The 20,852-nt window shown below is 47.0% G+C and overlaps 1 protein-coding gene across 4 annotated transcripts in view; it reads left to right on the top strand.

Annotated features, from left to right (window-relative positions):
- The window catches only part of DSTYK (dual serine/threonine and tyrosine protein kinase), a 48,144-nt gene extending 36,442 nt beyond the window's left edge, over positions 1-11,702 (top strand). For 3 of the 4 annotated variants that reach the window (XM_031438730.2, XM_064477108.1, XM_064477106.1), the window contains 9 exons: positions 78-161; positions 820-996; positions 1,588-1,717; positions 2,072-2,228; positions 2,851-2,983; positions 4,615-4,728; positions 6,135-6,249; positions 8,238-8,372; positions 8,949-11,702. In XM_031438730.2, the coding sequence (XP_031294590.1) occupies positions 78-161; positions 820-996; positions 1,588-1,717; positions 2,072-2,228; positions 2,851-2,983; positions 4,615-4,728; positions 6,135-6,249; positions 8,238-8,372; positions 8,949-9,136 (1,233 nt within the window). In that variant the 3' untranslated portion in view covers positions 9,137-11,702. The other variant, XM_064477107.1, reaches the window with a different exon arrangement.
- The last annotated feature ends 9,150 nt before the right edge of the window (positions 11,703-20,852 follow it).

The raw sequence follows: 20,852 nt of genomic DNA, 5'->3' as shown, positions 1-20,852 counted from the left end.
ATATCATTTATTGCATTTTGAAAAACTAGCCACTCTACTCATGGCATATGGATTTTCTTTTCTGTATTCTCTTTCAGATCTTAAATGCTGCCTATCATGTTGAAGTCACATTTCACTCAGGGTCCTCAGTTACAAGGATGCTGTGGGAGCAAATCAAACAGGTAGAGGTTGCTTAGGGAAACATTTTCCAGCCCCTAGTTGTTTCAAATGAATCTTAGTCACTCCAGCAAAAACTGACACCTAGGATCTTCTGTCAGTGTAGGGTGACCATGGGCCCTAGTTTCCCTGCCTGGGAGAACCCTGGTTTATGCCTGTTCCAAAATAATTTTCAACAGTGCCCCCTTTAGCTCTTAAAAGTGATGTGTCTAAATGATATTTTATGATATTTAATGATATTTTAGCCACAAGACTCTACTTCACTGGCTTCTTCGTATTTCTTTTTCTAACCTAAGTTGTTTCTTGGAACCAGGCTTTGTTGCTGGAGGCCACGAGTGTGGTTTCTTTTCTGGAATTTGATCTGGCTCTTATGTAGAGTTATTTGCTGACTTGAGAAAGGGATGTATCAGGCACCCCCTGCACTGAATGTGCAGTGTGCTGAGGGTTTGTGAACATGTAGATGAGGCCCAGTGTTCTCTGATGCCTTTCTCTTAGCTGAGCCCTGATTAGATGGAATTGGAGAGGAGCATTGGGCTTCATTCAGCTCCTGTCTTAAAAGCCTGCGCCTAGTGAGGGGGTAACCCAAAGAGGGGAGGCTGTTGGTTCTTTCTAGTGGTTCCTGGCTCTCATCCTTCCATGTTCTCACTGTCCTCATCCGGACAGATCATCCAGCGCATCACATGGGTGAGCCCACCTGCCATCACACTGGAGTGGAAGAGGAAGGTGGCCCAGGAGGCCATTGAGAGCCTCAGTGCCTCCAAGTTGGCCAAGAGCATTTGCAGCCAATTCCGGACTCGGCTCAACAGTTCTCATGAGGCTTTTGCAGCCTCCTTGCGGCAGGTGGGTATGTAGGAAAGCAGATACAGCTGGATCAAGCAGAGGAGAACCTCATCCACTGGGGAATGTTTTGTCTGCTGCTCTTTATATCATTTAAAAAAATCATCAGTATATTTTCTTTCTATTCTGTTAAGAGATAATACTAAGTTACAGGAAGTTTCAATAAATTTGTAATGTGGATATTTTTCTAGCTCTAGAGAGAATGGAGGGAACTCAATTTTTCCCCATTTCACTGAGTGAGGAATGAAAATCAAGGGATAGGAATTTTACGTGAGTTTATGTAGTAGTTTAGGAACAAGAGACAGAAAGGGATGACTTTCCGCTTCCATACTAGTTTGCAATTATGTGACATGTGCTTGTCCCTCTAGGCCGTGTGTCTGTGCGTGTGTACATACGTGTAGAGGGGAGGGTGGGAGGGTGTGATTATGCATCCAGGGGGAGAAGTCATTGCTTAGGGAGAGCTCAGTATGTGCCGATCTCTGAGCTATGTTATGTATCCTCACGTGGTAGATATTATTATCCCTATATAATAGGCAAGGAAGCCAAAGCTGGGGACCTGATAGGTCATATTTCTTTCTTCTTTCTCCCTCCCAGCTGGAAGCTGGCCACTCAGGCCGTTTGGAGAAAACTGAAGATCTATGGCTGAAGGTTCGGAAAGATCACGCTCCCCGCCTGGCCCGCCTTTCACTGGAAAGCCGTTCTTTACAGGACGTCTTACTGCATCGTGAGTCCTTATTTTTCCCCCAGTAAATTGGAGGAGGGTTCTGGATACCCGACATTCTCATGTCCAACTTCGGAGAACCCCAGCGTCTAAAACTGCTTCCGTGCAAAGCTGCCTCAACACCCACTGATGTATTTTTGAATTCCTGAAGTCTGTTTATATAGTTCAAATAACATGACCAAAGTTGATTTAAATTAAACCAGTTAGGTTACTCCTGGTCTAGGAAGCATCCTAATTTCTTTTCCTGGTATAATTACTACTCCCTGCTTCTAAGCAGACCTGCGCCCAAGAATCTTAGGGGTGTTGCCCCTCAGGTTCCCATCCTTCCTGCCTTATCTCTGTCTCTGTACCTTACAGGTAAACCTAAACTGGGCCAGGAGCTGGGCCGGGGCCAGTATGGCGTGGTGTACCTGTGTGACAGCTGGGGGGGACACTTCCCTTGTGCCCTGAAGTCGGTTGTCCCTCCAGATGAGAAGCACTGGAATGACCTGGCTTTGGAGTTTCACTACATGAGGTCGGTTCTGGTCTCATTCATCTTTGTGGGAAACGATCCAGAGAAGAAGCTAGAAGCCTGGTTTAAATTTTGTGCCAGGAACTATAGCATGCCTTGTCTCTCCATTCCTACCTCTCACAATGCTGTAGACCGGTATTTCAGTGTCTGACCCAGACATATGCTCTCTTCAAGGCCTTTACTGCCTTGCCCTGCCCTTTCCCCACCATCCTAATTTCTCAGGCCCACCCTGCCATTTGACTTGCTTCCTTAGTCCTCAAGACTTACCAATTAAAAAAAATTTTTTGTTTCTAATTTGGGGGGGTGGGTTGGGAGAGAGAGGTAATTAGGTTCACTTGTTTATTTATTTTTAGAGGAGGTACCTGGATTGAACCCAGGACCTTGTGCATGCTAAACATAGGCCCTACCACTTGAGTTATACCTTTCCCAGTCCAGTTAACGTTTAGATTCCACCATTCTCTGTCCTTGTTGAGAGCCCATCCTCCTGGCCCTCTCTCTGTCATGAGGGCAATTAACTCCGGGCCTGGACTAAGCGTGGGCTCAGGGCATTTCTTCCCCCGTGGCAGCGTGCTGCCCGAGATTAGCGCCAAAGCGCCGTAGCCCAGCCCTCTCTGCTCCTCGCCAGGTCTCTGCCGAAGCATGAGCGGCTGGTGGACCTGCACGGTTCCGTCATCGACTACAACTACGGAGGCGGCTCCAGCATCGCCGTGCTGCTCATCATGGAGCGGCTGCACAGCGACCTCTACACTGGGCTGAAGGTGGGTGGGGCCGGGAGGGAGAGGTCCTCTGAAGGTGGGGCGGGGCCGGGAGGGGGATCCGCTGAAGGTGGGCGGGGCCGGGAGGGCGAACACGGCAGCCAGGGCCACAGGTGCCTCTCTGGCCTCTCCTCCCTTCTCTGTTTAAAGCATCTAGCTGTCATCAGACATGGTTGGAGTAATCACATTTTATTACCTGTATTTCCAAAAAGCCTTAAAAATTTCTCAGAGTCTGTTTTTTGACCCAGTTTATCACCAGAAAACTGCATTTCGCCACTTTGACCTCGTGTGGTAGTGGTAAAAGTCTAGCCCTCGCAGAAGAGCAGAAGACCTTCCTGTAACTCGCCTGTTCTTTCTCCTTTTTTGCTCTCAATGAATAAAGCCAGTTTTTGTTGTTGACAAATATTTATTAGTGACTATTTTGTGCAAAACATGTATTAAGCACCATAAGGGGATATCAACAAGTATAATTGGCCAGAGGCTTTTAAAAGAATTGTAGTCAGTGAATATTTCATGAACAGGTAGCATCTGAGTTTGAAAAGTCTCCCCTGCTGGGTAAAATTTAGGCAGATGGAAAGAAGAGGCCACACCAGGGGGAGGAGTCGCATAGAGCCCAGAGCACTTGAAGGACGCTAGTCATGTTGGAGCAGCTGGTTCATGCTAGGAATAGAGGGGAGATAATGTGCAAAAAAACTTTTGGGAACAAATTATAGAACACCAGGAATGTTAAGAATTTCCGTAGAATTCAAATTCTGTTGTAGACAATGAGAGGCTACTGAAAGATTCTGAATGAAGGTCCTCAGTCGAATGTTAAGCTCCCCTCGTCTGAAACAGCCACCACGAGGGACATAGAAAGGTTTCTTTTGTTTTCTCCCGTACATTGGAGCTGGAAAAGCTAACCTCGGAGTATCTGGTAGGTCCCTTCTGCCAGATGCCTCTTGTACCAGTTTTAATGAAAGTAAGTAAGACAGAGGAATCCTTAGAAATGCTTACAGGTGTCATGAGAAATCAATGCGATGAAGAAAATGACTCTCCAAGTGGTTATCCCCCTTCATTTCAGAAGAGTTAAGCTCAGCACTGTGCCATGCTTTTCCATAAGTGGGTTAGAGAACCATTCACGTGCTTTTGGATGAGCAAGGTAACGTTCTCCAGAATTCAGTAGACCCTAAATTGGAGGCTTGGTAGAAGTAAGATGGGTGATGTTGGTATGTGAATCCCTAAAACCAAACCTGGGCTAACCAGGCCTACAAAGCCATGGAAATAAATCTGAGAGTCCTGGAAATACTTCGTTTGAGCAGCAAAGGCAGCTCCAGAGTTTGTTCAGGGTTAGAGATGAGCTGAGGCCTTCAGGCGTTGGGTTGTGGCTCCCTGCTCACGTTGGGGTGATCCAGCAGGCCTGAGTGCTGCCTCCAGGGGACTTGATCTGGCCTTTACAGCTTGCCTTGCCTTGCTTGTCCTCAGTTTCCCTCTCCTAACTGCCTCCTTCTTCCCTTTACTCGTCCACTTTTCTGCCCTCGTGCACCCTAGTGTGGCCAGTCCTTCAGGACCCCACAGAAAGAACTGTTGGTTTAAGCAAGTTGGATTGAGTGGTTATCATCTTGTTAATGACAAGTAAGCCCTTTTGTCTTCCCCAGGCTGGGCTGACCCTGGAGACACGCTTGCAGATAGCACTAGATGTGGTGGAAGGAATCCGCTTCCTGCACAGCCAGGGACTTGTCCATCGTGATATCAAACTGAAAAATGTGCTGGTGAGTAAGAGCCATTTCCCCAAGATAACTCCCTGCCTCTGTGTGTCAGTGACCTTTGGAGGGAGGTGTGCAGGAAGAGACTGGAGGAAGAGGAGTAGGGGTGACAGCAGAGTAGATGGATGGGGTCTTGGGCTTATAGCTTAGGGAGGTGTAGCATCATAGGCCCAGCTTCAGTTGCTGAAGGCTTTTTCTCCCAACACTAGTGAAAACACTTAAACTTACAGAAAAACTAAAAGAGCAGTACAGTGAAGACCCATATACTGTTCCCCCAGATTCATATTCTCTCTCCCAGCCTAGTCTCTCTCTCTCTCCCCCCATCTACACACACATGCATATACACTTTTTTTTTTCTTACTGAACTATATGAAAGGTGCAGATAAAACTTTACTCCTAAATACTTCAGCTTTTATCTTCTAAGGAAAAGGACATTCTTCCATGTAATTAAAATGCCATTATCACACTCAAGAAATTTTAAGTTGATACAGTGTTTATTAGTTAACATACAGTCTACATTAATATTTTCTAGTTGTCCCAAATATGTTTAACTGTCCCAAATATGGTCTGTTTGTTTGCTTGTTCCAGTCCAAGAATCATACAGTGTATTTTGTCTGGTTTCCTTAGCCTCTTTTAATGTAGAATAGTCCTACCTTTTTTGGCTTTTGGGACATTGATATTTTTGAGTATTCCAGGTCTTATTATTGCTTAGGGTTTGATCAGAGATGCTGCACGAGGACTGAGATGGGTAAATACACCTTAAAAGGTAAGATAGTCATGAACCCATCAGTCCTGTTATCTAAATTGTAAGAGTCTTTTGGCATACTCCTCTTGAAAATATATTGGATTATTATTGAATTGTCTCTGGTAACACTTAAGTGATATAGAAAGATGAGAGCAGTTTGGGGGGAAGCAAAATATTTTCCTGAAATTATAGGCTGAAACCTAAGAGGCATGCCAATAGCCAAATGAAACATAGATTTATTGTCTTGGACCTTAGGAAAGGAAACTGCAGGAAATTCAGAAACTCTCCTCAGCTGACTAGAGGACCTCAACTTTCTTTTTTAGTAATTTTCTGCCCTGGGGTCTGGAGGTCAGAGGAGAATAATCAGGAGCTGAAATACTTTCCTGAGAGTCTTTCACTTATTCATTCTTCCAAGATTCTCTAAGCTCCCAGTATGTGCCAGGCACTGTGCTGAGTGCTGGGGACACAGAGATGGAGAAGGCATTCCTTGCCATCAGGCTGCTTACAGTCTGGGGAGAAGACAGTGATGGGAGTGAACCTGGAGCCAGGGAGGCTGGAGGTGGAAGTACCACTTTGAGGTAGATGCCTACTTCTGAGCTTGGGTATGCAACTGAGCGCCACGTGCAGGACCAGGCACACGGTGACTCTCGCCCTGCTTTGTTGGCAGTTGGACAAGCAGAACCGTGCCAAGATCACTGACTTAGGATTCTGCAAGCCAGAGGCCATGATGTCAGGCAGCATTGTGGGGACACCAATCCACATGGCCCCTGAACTTTTCACAGGTAAGCTGGAGGGCGGGCGTGGGTTTGGCAGGGCTCCATACTTTAACCCTGAGTGCTGCCCCTTGGGCTGAGTAATGTCCACAAGTACTGCTGAAAGGTCTGACACCAGTGAGGGAGAAACCAGAACTGGGGGAGCCTAAGATGAGTAGGGGGAAAAGTGAAGAGGTAAAGGGGCGAGAAAGAAACGTGTAAATCCGGGTCACCAACTGTTCTTTTGGATTCTCTCTGGGCTGTTAGTCCCATAATTGCCATAATCAACCAGCTATTTAATCCTAACGTATTGATTGAATAACTCTCAAATAATAAGAGTCACCCCCTATCAATAAAGAACTTACAGTTGACGGAGATCTATGAAGACGGGTAAAATAAGTAGGAAGCAGCATACGACAGCATGTGATTAAGTGCTACACAATGTGATGTTGGTGTTCAGAGGAGAGACGTTTGATGGTTTTGTGGTAGAGGTGAGGTTTTGGATAGAAATTGAGTCAGATCTGGAGAATTTGGTAAATGGGAAGGGAACTCAGTACATTCTTTGAGCTAGGCAGTGTGGGTATGTTATTTCATATATTTTGTTCCGTTTCATCCTCACAACAATTCCATGGCGATGCTGACGCAATGTTACGTGCATGTCATGGATAAAGTCAAGGCGAGGCCGACTGGTGCAGAAACCCACCCCAGAACGCTGAGTTAGAAGCCGTAAGGCTGGGATTGGAGTCTAGGTCTTCCTGTCTGTCAAGTCCAACCATGGTATGAAAAAGAAAATTCTGGAGGCTGGAGAAGGGGAAATGTGAGGAGAGTTGCCGAACAGAAATAAGCATGACAGGAAAGAAATCCATTTGGGGGGAAAGAACAAACAAGTTGGACATTAACTATATTTCAGCTTGAAATTCATGCAGCGGAGTGAAGGCTTGATGTGGAAGAAGTGAGGAGCTGTACTGGGCTTCTGAGCAAGTGAGGGATGAAAAGAAATGTTTATGGAAGATGTTTGTGGAAATGTTTAACAGCAGTAGGTAAGGGGGATGTGACTGGCAGGAACCAAGGTAGGGAGACCAGTGGTGGTTGTCTCCAGAATTAGGTTGGTACTAGTGCTGAAAACAAAACAGAACGAAACAGTTACAGATTTAAGGTCAGTTCAGAAGAGGAGTGGGCAAGATTTTATTATTAACTTGATATGGGTAAATGACGGCTAAAATGAATCTGAATAGTTGAGGACGGTTGTGTCATTGCCAGACAAGACGGAAGGGTAATTGCAGGTCAGTTGTTAGTATCGGTAAGAATTAAAATTAGCAAGGTGTTTGGATTTCTGTCATCAGCCTTGGGCCCAAGTCTTCCCCCAGCCCTTCACTGAGTGACGCATGTACGGGTTAGGAGGTAGCTGGACAGCTGGGGTCCTGTGCACGCTGGAAAGAAGCAGACAGTCAGCATTGTTCTTTCCTTGCTTTACTTTAAAAAAAATTTGTATTTCCACTTCTATTATTTTATCTTGGCTCCTTCATATTTAAATTCCTTTGATTGTTTCTACTGCAGTTCCGCCTACTGCTGTAAAAATCGTCTTCCTAAAATATTTTCTTCATGTTACCTCCTGCTCTAAAGCATAAATGACTCCTGCTGCCCACCGAAGCCAGACTCTTCTGTCTGACTTTGACTTTGAAACTCTTTAGATTCTGGTTCCAACCTATCTACCTGTTTGTGTTTCCCTAACATGACCTTTCAGGATTAATCTTTTTGACTGTCCTACTGAAATAAAAGGCCTATGTTCTTTCTCCTTTGTCAAGTTCTAGTCTTGGCTCTCTTGATCTCTAGCTTTGACCTCCCAGTATGGTAGTTTTTTTATATCATAAAATGGGCACTATAAACGTGTCCGGCCTCACAGGGTTGTTGTAAGAGAGAACGGATGTTAAAAGCTGTAGAACAGAATATGTAAAGACCTCGGCAGGTGCCGCCGCTTCCCGCGCTCCCTCACCGCTTGTCCCCCTTTCTTGCTGTAGGGAAGTACGATAATTCTGTGGATGTCTACGCGTTCGGCATTCTCTTCTGGTATATCTGCTCAGGTTCTGTCAGGCTCCCCGAGGCATTTGAGCGGTGTGCCAGCAAAGACCATCTCTGGAACAACGTGCGGAGAGGTAAGAGCCACCAGCCCTGTCTGTCCCAAACTCCCCTGGCGAGAGCAGACCGGGACCGGGCACTGCGGCGGGGGCCTCCTGTCACCCTCTCTGGCCCCTCCACAGCAGGACCACATACACATTTAAACCATCATGGAATCCAGAAAAGACATTTTGGGGGGGAGAGGTAATTAGGTTTATTGATTAATTAGCTTATTTTTAAATGGAGGCACTGGGGATGGAACCCAGGACCTCACGCACGCTAGGCATGCACTCTGCCACTGAGCTGTACCCTCCTCCCTCAGAAAAGACAGTTAAGTCAAACCTTGGTTTCCAGGCAGCATGGTACTGAATTCTTGAAAGGCTGTTTTCTTTAAAATCTCGTAATTCTTCAACTTCCTTTGCCAGCATGTTACAGTTTTTCATCACTGTCACTGTTAGGTTCTGACCTAGGTGTTTGCAGTGGGAGTCAGAGCTCACTGCGTTCTTAAGCACCCGGAGCCCCAGCTGGGCAATGAGCTGAGCCCATCATGCTGCTTTCTCGGCTTGGTCCCCATCTCGCTGCCTCTGGTCTTATTCCTGTGCTCCTTTCTCTAGGGGCCCGTCCAGAACGCCTTCCTGTGTTTGACGAGGAGTGCTGGCAGTTGATGGAAGCCTGCTGGGATGGTGACCCCTCTCAGAGACCCCTCCTGGGCATTGTCCAGCCCATGCTCCAGGGCATCATGGACCGGCTCTGCAAGTCCCATTCTGAGAGGCCTAACAGAGGACTGGACGATTCTACTTGAAAGCAAAGACCTGTCTCTTTCGCTCTCTATTTCTTTCCTTCCCCTCACCTTTTGGCTATGGGAAGAGTTTGACATTTATTCCGTACGGAGAGCTCCTGAGGGGATTGATGCTTGCTGGGCAACTTGAGACCCTCCCAGACAGAGATGACTCCCGGAGAGTGAAGATTTGGGTGGCCGTCTGAGCGTATTCAGCAGTTCACTCCTGCCCCAAGCTACTCCTTTAGCCAAAAACTCAGTATAAATCTGTTCTGTATAAAATCTCAAGAAAGGTCTTACATAGTTCCCTTTTCCAGACTGTCTTTTAACTCTAGCTGTAATCAGGACTCAGTGCTCCCATTGTGGAGACCACATTCCTGACATTCTTCGGAAGTCTTAGTTCTTACTCCCATTTACACAGAGGAGGTCAGGTTTTTCTCCAGCCAGAGTCCCTTTCCAGTTTATCCCCTGTAGCTTAGTCTGCTCTCAGACACCAGTTTTCTGGCAGATTCCCCACATTTTTTGTCTGAGCAGGGAGAGAGAGCAAGGGAGGGGCTAGTACTTAGTAAAGGAGATGTCTAGTTGTGTTATAGTTCATTAAAAAACAAAGTATTCTGAGAAAAGGTGCAAAATATTCCTGAAAGTCTCCGGGCCAGCCAAAGTCCATGTGTCGGTATTTGGAAGTGTTATTTAAACACTCAGCGGGCTGAGTACAGGAATACATACGTATAACATATGTACACTTTGCTTTTGTTTTGTAACATTGTCTGCTAATTTTGGGTTCTTTGTTCCTTGGCACCCGTTATTTAAGTGATGGGATGCCAGAAATGTACTGTATTGTATATTACTCGGGAAGACACTAGATATTCGAAGTCTGGCAGCACTTGGGCTGTAGAGGGCTCAGCAAGACCAAAGTCCTGAAGATTTTACCTCCTAGCTTTGGTTGTATATGCTCCCAAGTGGTGAGGTGAGATTGTGGCTGGGGAAGGAAGGATGGGATGAAAGAAATAGCCTTCCTGTGTTCTATCCTTCTTATCCACTTAGTTAGGGCAATTTACCCCAGCCTGAAAATGATCACCTGGCCATTTTTAATGTGCTTGAAGTCTGGTCATTTACATTGCTTCAGAACCGAGTGAGGGACCTTCCTGCAGAGCAATCAGAAAACATGGCGGAGCCCGGGGCCCCAGAGTAGCTGACATTGTGCCTGGGGAGCCAGTGGTGAGACAAGGACAGCTTGGGTGGGCTGAGGGATGCTCGCTGGGGTGAGGTTTCCGCAGGCACACCCTGGTCCCCTGGATCCTCGGCAGAGAGTGACTCATTGATTGAGCAAGTCTTTCACTTCTCTGAGAAGGAGGACTGTGCTGGTTCTTCCCAGACCAAAGAGAGTCACTTGTGACTCCATCAGTTTCAAGGGGACAGAGCCTCGGCAGCAACTTCTCCTAATTTTTAACACTAAAATTCAAGGAAAGAGTGAAGGGAAGGATCCATTACTACCACGGATAGAAACGAGGGACTGGAAGAACCCTCAGCTGGGACCTGTCAGCTCTCCAGTGCATTGTTTTGCATTTTTGCGCGAGCTGCCCAAGAGGGGTTGGCAAAGGTTTTTCCTGATCGGATGAGTGGTTTGGGGTGGCAGGGCTGCAAAGTGATAACTGCACTGAACGACACTTTATTTTGTGGCTTATTCTTTAGCACTGAGAAGCCATGGGGGGTTGGTGATTAAAATGGCACTTTGGTGACTCCCTCTCGCCTTGCTTTGGAGAGAAGGCCTGTGTGGTATTCCATCTGACTAATCAGGGAACCTCCGAAGTCCACGATGCAGCAGAGAGGGATGAATGGCCCTCGAAGAGTCCACTGCCAAAAAGAGTAGTTGCTTTCTTTGAGTTTTCAAAGCTTGATTTTTGGATTTGCTGGATCAAATAACCCACTTTTTCTTTAAAAGAAAAAAAGAGGGTTTATCCTTCTAAATATGGGAGTGGCGTGGGTTAGGGCTAGTATGCTGTTAAAGTGGGTTAGGAGGAAGTAACCTAGAGAAAACTGTATTGCAGATTCCCTTGGGGGTTTTTAAGTAGCACTACTGTTCTTAAAAGGGTTTTAGTTTTAACTTCATCTGCTTTGTTAACATCCAGTCCATTTGAACTGATGGCAGAGACCCTGTGTAAACACCTGATAGTCGGGGGGCACCTTTCTCAGAGGGCTGAAAAGGAAATTGGTCTGGACAGCTTGTTGTCTTTTGTCTTTATGTAACATTTTTGTTTGTTTTAAAGGACTAATGTTTATTATTACAGTGTTAAATAAAAGTGTAACATACTAAGTGTGTAGAATAAAAGTGCAATAACAAGAGAAAATTGCTTTGGCACAAACGTCAGTTCTTACCCTTCCTTCCTGCGCTGTCTCTTTCCGTGATATTGTTACAGCAGGACAGTGTTATTTGTGTGTATTTTTAAGACACGCAACTGTGGGTTAAGCCTTCATTTAGTGTAATTTTGAGTGGCTGGGTTTGGTTTTATAGAGTATTGTGTACACTTGCTGGGATGCACAAATGCCAGATGTGCTGTATAATAAAGACCACATTAACGTTTTAGGTTTACATCTGTTTGGCTTTTGTTTTCCCTCACCCCACTGTGTCTGCAGGACGCTCCCCGTTCCATTCCATTTCCACTGGGACCCCTGCAGTCAGATGTCTTTCACTTTGTCTTAGAGATGGATGGAGCACGTTCCTCTGCCCACGGGTCACTCTTGGTCCCTGGGTACTTGGCATTACCCCAACCAGAGGGCGGGGCCCGGGAGTGGGAGGCAGGACAGCGGAGAAGAGGGAGGCCAAGTGGAGTGATAGCAATTTATTTTTTCAGAGCCTCTTCCTGGGTTCACATCCTTTTCTCCAGCCTCTTCTCAGCACATCCTTGCAATGTTCTGAGCTCATGCACAAGCCTAGCTATTTATCACCCTGTGAGAGAATCTGGGCATGGAATCCATATATAGGCCTACCTGCATTTGGAATATTTGAATTTTCTTTTTAGGCACAGGCCACTGTTCAGATCTGCTTACTCAGCAGCGGCCTCTTCCAGCAGAGCAGCACCACCTGCAGCCACCAGGGGACGCCAGCACGCCGACTCCCAGAGAGCGTGTTTCGGGCTAACTATGTCATACTCCCATAGCGGCATCACTTTTTGCTGTTAGCTCTTATGATTTGACTGCAACACAAGTCTGGCCAGGAGATGGCAGCACACCTGAAACGGTTGGTGTGGTTGTGATCAAGTCTTAAAGCCAAAGCTACAGTTGATGCTCTGGTTCTCCCCCAACACAACAGTCATCTAGTGTAGCTAAGCCTCTGACACTTGTGAAACTCCCCTAACTCCAGCCACCCTTCACAACTAAATATATCCCATCTGTATGCATATACCCTATATTCTCCTACTAGAAAGTCCCGTGTGACTGAGTTCTCTTTTTCTCTTACCCTTGTTGCTTTGGAGAAAATGGCTTGTAAAGAAAATACACATTTTTAGATTAGGCATGCTTTTCAAGAACACAGCCCTCAGCAGGCTTGTCTCTTAAACAGAACAATGAGGGTGGCCTTCGTGGCCTTCCAAACCTGTGTTTGGGTGGGGCTTAGACGGGAGAGGCCAAGTATCTAAACATTATTAAATTCAACCTCAGAATTTCCATCTTCAACAGGTTCCCAAGAAGTCCACAAAGTGCTGACTGAATAGCTGACTGTAATTATCACGGGGAGGTAATTAGGTTTATTTATTTAGTGGAGGCACTGGGGATTGAACCCAGGACCTTGTGTATGCTAGGCATGTGCTCTACCACTGAGCTACACCCTCCCCCCACCCTCTCACTGTTATCTCAATTGGCCCAGCATCTTCCCTAGGCCCATCTTCCAGCTACGTTGCTTAGGAATTGGAAGGCTCTCTCCCCTCTAGAGTCCATGGTGGGAGGCAAGCACCTAGATCTGCCCACTCGCTAAAACTGCTTTCAACGGAGGAAGCGTAATTCCTAAAAGACAATCAAAGAGCAGTTAGAAAAGAGACCTAGCTTCCGGAGAGGCTCCAGGTGACAGGTGCCCACTACAGTTCACTTCCTGGGCAGCTCAACATTCACATCCCCCTTTCTGGCACTACCGGGAGGCAAGGTCATAGAAGCGGATTTACAGATTGGAGCCTGTGCACGGAGGGGTCGCAGGTGGGTCTCTGGGAAGTTCATTTTTAAATCTCTGGACATTTTTTCATTGTAAGATGACCCCCTTGGCTTCTATTTCCTTTCTTCTCCCTTCCTTGTTTTCTTAGCATGACTTCCCAATGAGACTAATCATAAAGATGCTCAAGCATCCAGCAGTGTGCTAAATCAGAGGCTTTCTAAGCGTGGAATCCAGGAACCGAACGGAGAGGGTAGGAGGATGAGGTAAGTGCCAGGCTCAGTGTGAAGCCAAGGCTCTGAAAATTAAGGGAGCTGCTCTAGATTCCTAGCTGGCAGTGTAGAGAAACAAAACAGAGTTAGTCTGAGACATTCTACTGAGCAGAATTTGTTTACAATGTTTTAAAATTATTACTATTTGATACCTGCAACAAATTATATGTAGCATCCTTGTCCACTTGTGGACCAGAACAATACCATGGTTCTGAAGCCACTCTGTACTCTTCCCAGATGACAGTCCCCTGCCTCTCTCCCACCCCAAGGTCACTCTTGTCCTTATCATTCTCTTGCTTAAAACAAAAACAAACACAAAAACAAACAAACAAAAAAACTCAAGTTTTTCCAAATATACAAGTACCCTAAATAATATATAATTTGGCTTTGCGTGTTCTTGAGCTTTACAAAAGTGGTATTGCCTGTGTTTAGCCTTCTATAACTTTTTGTTTCCACTCATGTTTCTGACTTTCATCCACGCTGACTTGTTGCCACCGTAGTACATTTGTCTCACTACCATGTATTATTCTAGTGAGCAAATGTGCTACAGCGGAGCCACTTTCTTTTTCTCAGAGAACCACCTTTTAGTACAATTGTTTCTCTCATCGTTCCTCTATTTTCTACCTCATTAACTTCCACTCTTGTCTTAATTATCTTCTTTGTTCTCTTCTTTAGGGTTATTCCATTGTGCATTCTCCCCACTCCATCTTGTTAGGCTGGATGCTTAGCTTACGAATTTTCAGCCTTTCTTCTTCTCTAATGTAAACATTTGAGTTCAGAATTCCCCTTGAAATCCAACTCTTGCTGTATCCCATACATTTTCATATGTAACATTTTCGTTATTATTCCATTTTAAGTGTTTTTTAATTGCGAAGTTGTGACGTCTTCTTTGCCGTGTTACATAGGCATGTTTTAAAATTTCTAAGTGTGAGGATAAATTCCTTTATGTTTTTATTGATGATTTATAACAATACGTTGTGAGCAGAGAGCATGGTCTGTACGATGCTAGTTTTAGAAAACTTGTGGGAATTTCTTTCCGGGCTAGCTATGGTGAATTTTTACAAGTGTTTCATGTAAACATGAAAATAATCGGTATTCTCATTACTTTTTTATGATTCATGATGAAAGCTCATTTTCCCTTTTGAGCCTGTAAACAACATGAGGACACTGCTATTCTGTGTCGTTCAGTGTCTGGAGCACAACAGGGATTACGCTGAACGCTCTCCCTTTGGCCCTCCACATCCACTCTTTCCGCTCTCCACCCAGCCCCGTGGACTATGTCTTTTACTCTGGGGCTTCCAGTTGGGTTCAGCTGCAACCAGTGGGATTTGGAGAGTGGCAGGAGAGAGAGATTGGGGAATTTTTCACTCTAGTTCCAGCTTGGCTGGGTTGGCAATGGTTGCCTTTCTCCTGGAGGCCACAGCTCCGGGCTGATGGCTCTTGCCTGGAGCTACAGCTCTCACAGTGTAGCTTCCACTAACCACTCGTCCCTTGACCCCATCAGTCCTACGACCATCCCACTGCTGTTTGTCTTAGGATGCTTTGCTGGTTTTCCATAACCCTGCTTACATCTTTTATGTAGCCCATTCATTAAACTTTCTTCAGTTCCCCCTTTTGAGAATACCATCTCTTTCCTGACAGCATCATGACTGATACAGTAGCATAAGGAATATCTGTTGAACAAATTATGTGAAAACATCATGCACAAATTCACACAGAGCAAGAGACTACTTGGTGTTTGGGGTACTGAGAGCTTATAGAGGCTGAAGAAATAGAGTGCAAGGGGGCCCTGGAGAGAAATGACCAGAAAGATTGGCAGGGGCCAGATTATGAAGGACCCGGTTGGCCATGGGTCCAGTTCCTATCGGTCTAGTTCCCTGAGAAGCAGATTCTGATAGATGTTTCTACGCAGGAAGTTGCTGGGGAGGTCTCTTGATGCTTAGGATCAATACCTTAGGGACGGGAAGGAAGCAAGAATGAGCAGAGAGCTTGGAAGGACAAAGAAGTTGCAAAAGAGGGCCCAGCTGGTCCCTGGGGAGCTGTGGACCTGAGATAACACTTCAAAAGTGTCCTGTCTTGAGGCTGCAGGGAAGAGGGGCATGGTCTCTGGTGCTTTAAATGTCCCACAGCACTCAGGAGAGGGCACAGCTCACATCTTTGGCCCCAAGGCTTGAACCAGAGCTGACAGACCGTGGACCCTGCATTCTTCAGCCCCAGTGTTAACGCTTTTTCCTCCTTCAGTTGCTGGTGCTGAATGGGAGCAGGATCCTGTGCCCCACCCACTCCACCACCAACCCCTGCCTCTTGTTTATAGAAAAGCTGAAGTCCGCCAGGCCTCCCGGAGTCATAGAAGGGCAGGCTCGAGTGGTTGATGAGGACAAGCCTGCAAGGACTGGCGGGTGGCAAGGATTCTGACCACTTCGCTCAACGATTAACTGAGATTAGTCCCCAATTTCTCTTTAAAACTTTCATGGCTGAACAGAATCTTCGGAGATTTTTTTTTTTTAAAGGGGATGCTGGCTCCACCATATTGCAGCCATTCTGGTTAAAAGCAACTTTCCTTTTTGTTACCAAGGCTGTTGCCCCCAGGATCATACTCCTGCCCCTCCCTCAAAGAGAAAGCTCGAATAGACTTATCTAAGTCTCAGGAGGCAGCTGCAGAGAAAAAACAAGAACCGGTTAGAACGCATGGAGTCAGATGGTGGAGGATGACTTCCAGTGGATCTTGAGCCTTATTGTATGCTCATTATAATGTATTAACATGCTAAACGACACACCCACCAGTGCCATGACAGTTGACTGTTGCCATGACAACAACTGGAAAAGCCCATGCAAGGACTGAAAAGCTGGAACAAGGACTGATTGGCTCCATCACACCCAGAAGGAGGACACGATGGCAGAAGCCTCCCATAAAAGTCCACGTGGCCCGACCCGGGCGGAGCTGTCTCTACCACACACCTTGGCTGACAGCTCCCCGCTCTGGCACCTTTTCCTCACTCGAGTGCTTTTCTTTCCTTCTCTCTGCTCAAACACTTTTCTTCCATTTCCTCTTCTGAGCAATAAAGCAGCTGTTCACTTGGTTCCTCTGCCTCTGCTGTGTGAATTCTTTCACAGCCAGCAGCAAGGACCCACACTTTGATGGGCTTCCTAATTTAGGGGTCCCTCCATCTGCTAACAGTACCATAACCCACTCTGGACATGCTTCATCATTTGGCATCATGAAGAACTAGGAAGTGGAATGAGAAGCTGGGAAAAAGGCCCCTGCTCTTTCCTCTTTCCTCTCCTGGGAGAGGCGATCCCTGGGCAGCAGCTCAGCAGGCTTTCATGGACCGATTTGGAGCCGGGAAGAATTCTGAAAGCATCCCATTGAAGCCCCTCTCTCTCAGCAGAGGACACTGCGATCCAGAGAGGAAAGGCTATCACACAGCTAGTTAGAGGCTGGGGCAAGACTAACACCCAAGTCCCTGATCCCCAGGCCCGTTTTCCTTTCTTGTTTATTCCCACCAGCTCTCTGAGCTGAAAGGAGGCCGACAGATGGGCTCCTCCATCTCTTCCAGCCATGGGGACCGGTAGAGCCTCATGTATGGGACCCCAATCCCAAGTCAGGCGCCAAGGAGTAGTCAGTGACAGCTGATGTCATCAACCCCATGGGCCTAGGTTGTGAGAACAGCTTTGGGAGAAGAGCTTGCTGAACCAGAAGCCAAGGTGAGAGTTGCAGGCCAGGGCAGGTGAGGAGAGAGACAGCCTGAGGGTGTTACCAAGTGCTCACGAATTGATGGGGGGTGGGTACCAACTGGGCTGGAGTTTCCCTGAGGGGTAACTTTTCCCTCCCCTGGCATAGGAGCCAGAATTGCCAAATGCAGCAGGAAGAGAAGGGCCTGGCAGGGCAGAAGATGAGGACTCTGGGCAACTGAAGAAGGTGTCCATTTGTCTTTGGCGGGCCTGGCGAGGGGAGGGAAGTAGGAGACTAAATCTCAGAAGCTAAGGCCTGGGGCGGGCAGGTATAGCTCAGAGGTAGAGTGTGTGCTTAGCAATGCATGAGGTCCTGGGTTCAAGCCTCAGTACCTCCATTAAAAAAAACAGCTAGTTACCTCCCCCACCAGAAAAACCCAAACAAAATAAAGTTTTTTAAAGAAGTTAAGACCTGGCCCATGGAGGTGGAAAATTTGTGCCATTTGTGGCTTTCAATTATCAGCTGTTGGCTGCAGGGCCTGGAATTCTTGAGCTTGTGTTCAGGAGAGCCCTGTGTGCTGTCCCTGGTGTGTGTAGATCTACCAAGCGTTTCTAAGTAATGCAGAAGGAGCTATAAGGCCTAGGTCTGTTCAATGGGCCAAATAGTGGAGAAGGACGAAGACTTTCATGTCAGCCTTCAGACAGAGGAAACGTGTGGGCAGAGGCTAGGTGGGTGCTGTCCCTGGTGCTGGAGCCCTGGGGGGAAGGAGACTGGGGTAGGTGGGATGCCTTTCCTTCCCTCCCTCCTGAACCTGTGCTATGCCCAGACTTGTAGGGCCTGACTGTGGAACCTACCATTGCGTCCTCTGGAAACAGGAGCCTCTGATCCTGGTGCTCAAGGACAAGGCGGGGGTGGGGGGGTGACTGAGGTACTGCTGTGGTTAAGTGGTACGTCTGAGTGGTCACTACGTCTTCCCCTTCCCTGGGCAGACAGGTCAGACTTCCAACACCGTGGGAGGATGAGCGCATTGGCGACACAGCACTGATGCTGCACGGCCGGAGTGGACGGCTGGGCAGGGAAGGTGTGGGGTCTAGTAGGGAGATCAGGCAGCACGCTCTCAATAGGCTCAGTAAGGTGGAGGCTCTCTGAGGATGCTCATCCCTGTGTCTTAGCCCATCCCGAGCATGTACAACAAGGAACTGGAACAAGAGGGCTGCCTCTTTCCACTGCCCAGGCCAAGTCGCCCATGTGTCCCAGCTTGTCCTCAAGTATCTTACTTTCTAGGAAATGTGCAGTTCCTGGTGAGGAGCCCCCCACTGCTCACCTACATTCTAGAATTGGGAGAATATACCCACCTCACTGGGGTGAAGTATTGGTCCCACTAAGAGAGGTCTAGTGTTCGGCACAGCTTGGGGGGCATGGTGTCATAAGTTGCAGCCCTGATTAGTTTCTAATTTATAGGATGAGCATGGCCTTGGGGCCAGACACACCTGAATTCAATTTCAGACTCTGCGTGTTATCCAGGATACATGCCCTGGGCAGGTCATTTCTCTTCTTAGAGCCTCGGCACCTCATGTGAAAATAGTGATGTCAGTGGCTATGTTTTGTAGAGTTATTGTGAGGCTGTGAGGCCTGGGGATGTAATACGTGAGAGTGTAAGTGTGTAGGGAATGTATTTATATATAGAGAGAAAGATAAAGAGGGAGGGAGAGCAAGCAAGCCTGTGGCTGGCCCTGCTCACTTTGACCCTCCTCGTGCTTCCTTTCTTTACTCTTTCTCCTCTGTTCACCTCTCTTCTCTCCTTCCTTCTGCTTAAAGTGATCTTCAAGAAGCCAAAGTAGGAGAAAAAAAAATCACAAGGAGAAGGAAGGGTGGTATAGATTGACAATCTGCTGCATTTCGATGACTCAGCCAGAGGGCTTGGCTCCAAGGAGCAGAAGCGACTGTGAAGATGGTGGGCCTGTTACAGAAAAGAACTGCTCAATGATGCTTGTTAAAGACTTTATCCTGGACCAGTGTGAGAGGCATAGGGACCACTGCAGTGGGATTTTTACAGTCAGGAGGAACGGTTAGGCTCAACTCCAAATCCAGCACAGGCAAGTGGGAATTTACAGCCATGGAGCGAAGTGGGCAGTCAGTGGATGGAAAATTTCTAAGAGGAAACAAGAGGGTAAAAGGGATTCTGGCTAAACTGACCTAACGAGACTTTTGCTGAAGACAGGGTCAGGGTGATCAGACATCACCTGGGGGACGGTGGAGGATGAGGAACCTGATCTGATATGGAGGGTGATCAGATATCAGGCTGGGGGTTCTGGTTAAACTGACTTAGCAGGGTTCTTGCCACAACCAAGGAAGTGCATGGATGGGCCCAGTGAGTTCAGGCTAAAGAGAAGTGTCCCCTGAGGGAGAAAAGGAGCCTCCTCCTCAGCTCGCCCCTTCCCCTCATCAGAAGTCTGCCCCACAGAGAACACGACACCTGAAAAAGGGGAGGCGGGGCTGGAGGAAGCCAGTGGGGGGCAGCACAGGAGAAGGGAGGAGCGAGCAGAGAGCAGTCTGGAGAGCAGAAGTGTACAAACAGGCACCCCTGCTGCCCACCCCCCATCCCGAGGGAGACCCTGGAGCAAATCTGCTCACTACGAGGTAACTGAAGGGGAGAAGGGACTGTAGAAACAGCTGGAAAAGGCCTGCAGGCTGAAACAGCTACAGCAGCTCAAAGACAGTGGTGAGAAGGTGAGGAGGTGTCTCACGGCTGGATCTGATGCAGAAAGTACTGTCTTTGACTTGTTTCTGAATCTCTTTATTGTTCAATCTGCAGCCAACTGCCATATTTAGGAGCCAATAGCACACATCTAACGCACATCTGTTCTCTTCCACAGATATGACAGACCATGGCGGCCACTTTGTTCCTGTTTCAAATTCTTGCGAAAGGAGTCTAACTGGATTGAGCTTGGATCAGGGTCTTACCCACAGAGCAAGAAGCCAACTGTGGGAGACACGGTGTACCATGTGGATGGAGTTCTCCTTCTGCAAGCTTGTTGGTGAGCAGAGGCAGACTGGACTAGCTACTTAATTGGTGGGGCCCTGTGCAAAATGAAAATGCAGGGCTCCCTTGTTCAAAAACCATTAAGACTTTCCAAGATGGCAACAGCACAACATTAAACCAAGCGTGAGGCTCTTCTAAGTGTGGGGTCCTATGTGACTACACAGGTCTCATGCCCTGAAGCTGGAGGAAGAGCCTCCGAAAGGAGTTTCTAGACTCCATATGTTGGAACTGGAACCAGTTTCTTGTTTTTGGAATTTATAACATTAGATTGAGTGTTACGTTTTCCACCATTTTTTCTATTTCCTTATCCCCTCTGCAGATCCAGTAACTTTATGTGGAATTGCTTGAACGTAAATAAGTTGTATTTTTAAAAGTCTTTTGTCCTTTCCTTTCTACTGTTAGGCAACGATCTCCTGGAAGGTGCAAAATTTGATTTGGGTGAGTCACCCTCACGAGAAGAGTTGAAGGAGAAGATAATGTCCTTTTTCTTTTAAAATTTTTACCTTGAATTAATTTTAGGCTTACAGAGAAGTTGCAGAAGTAGTCTTGAGAGTTTCCATATATCTCTCCTCTATCTTCCCCTCATGTTACCGTCTTACATGACTACAGTGCAA

The sequence above is a fragment of the Camelus dromedarius genome, chromosome 21, assembly GCF_036321535.1.
Source record: "Camelus dromedarius isolate mCamDro1 chromosome 21, mCamDro1.pat, whole genome shotgun sequence".
In the NCBI taxonomy this organism is placed as follows: domain Eukaryota; kingdom Metazoa; phylum Chordata; class Mammalia; order Artiodactyla; family Camelidae; genus Camelus; species Camelus dromedarius.
Note: the sequence above shows the minus strand (reverse complement) of the source record. Positions and strands in the feature narration are given on the sequence as shown.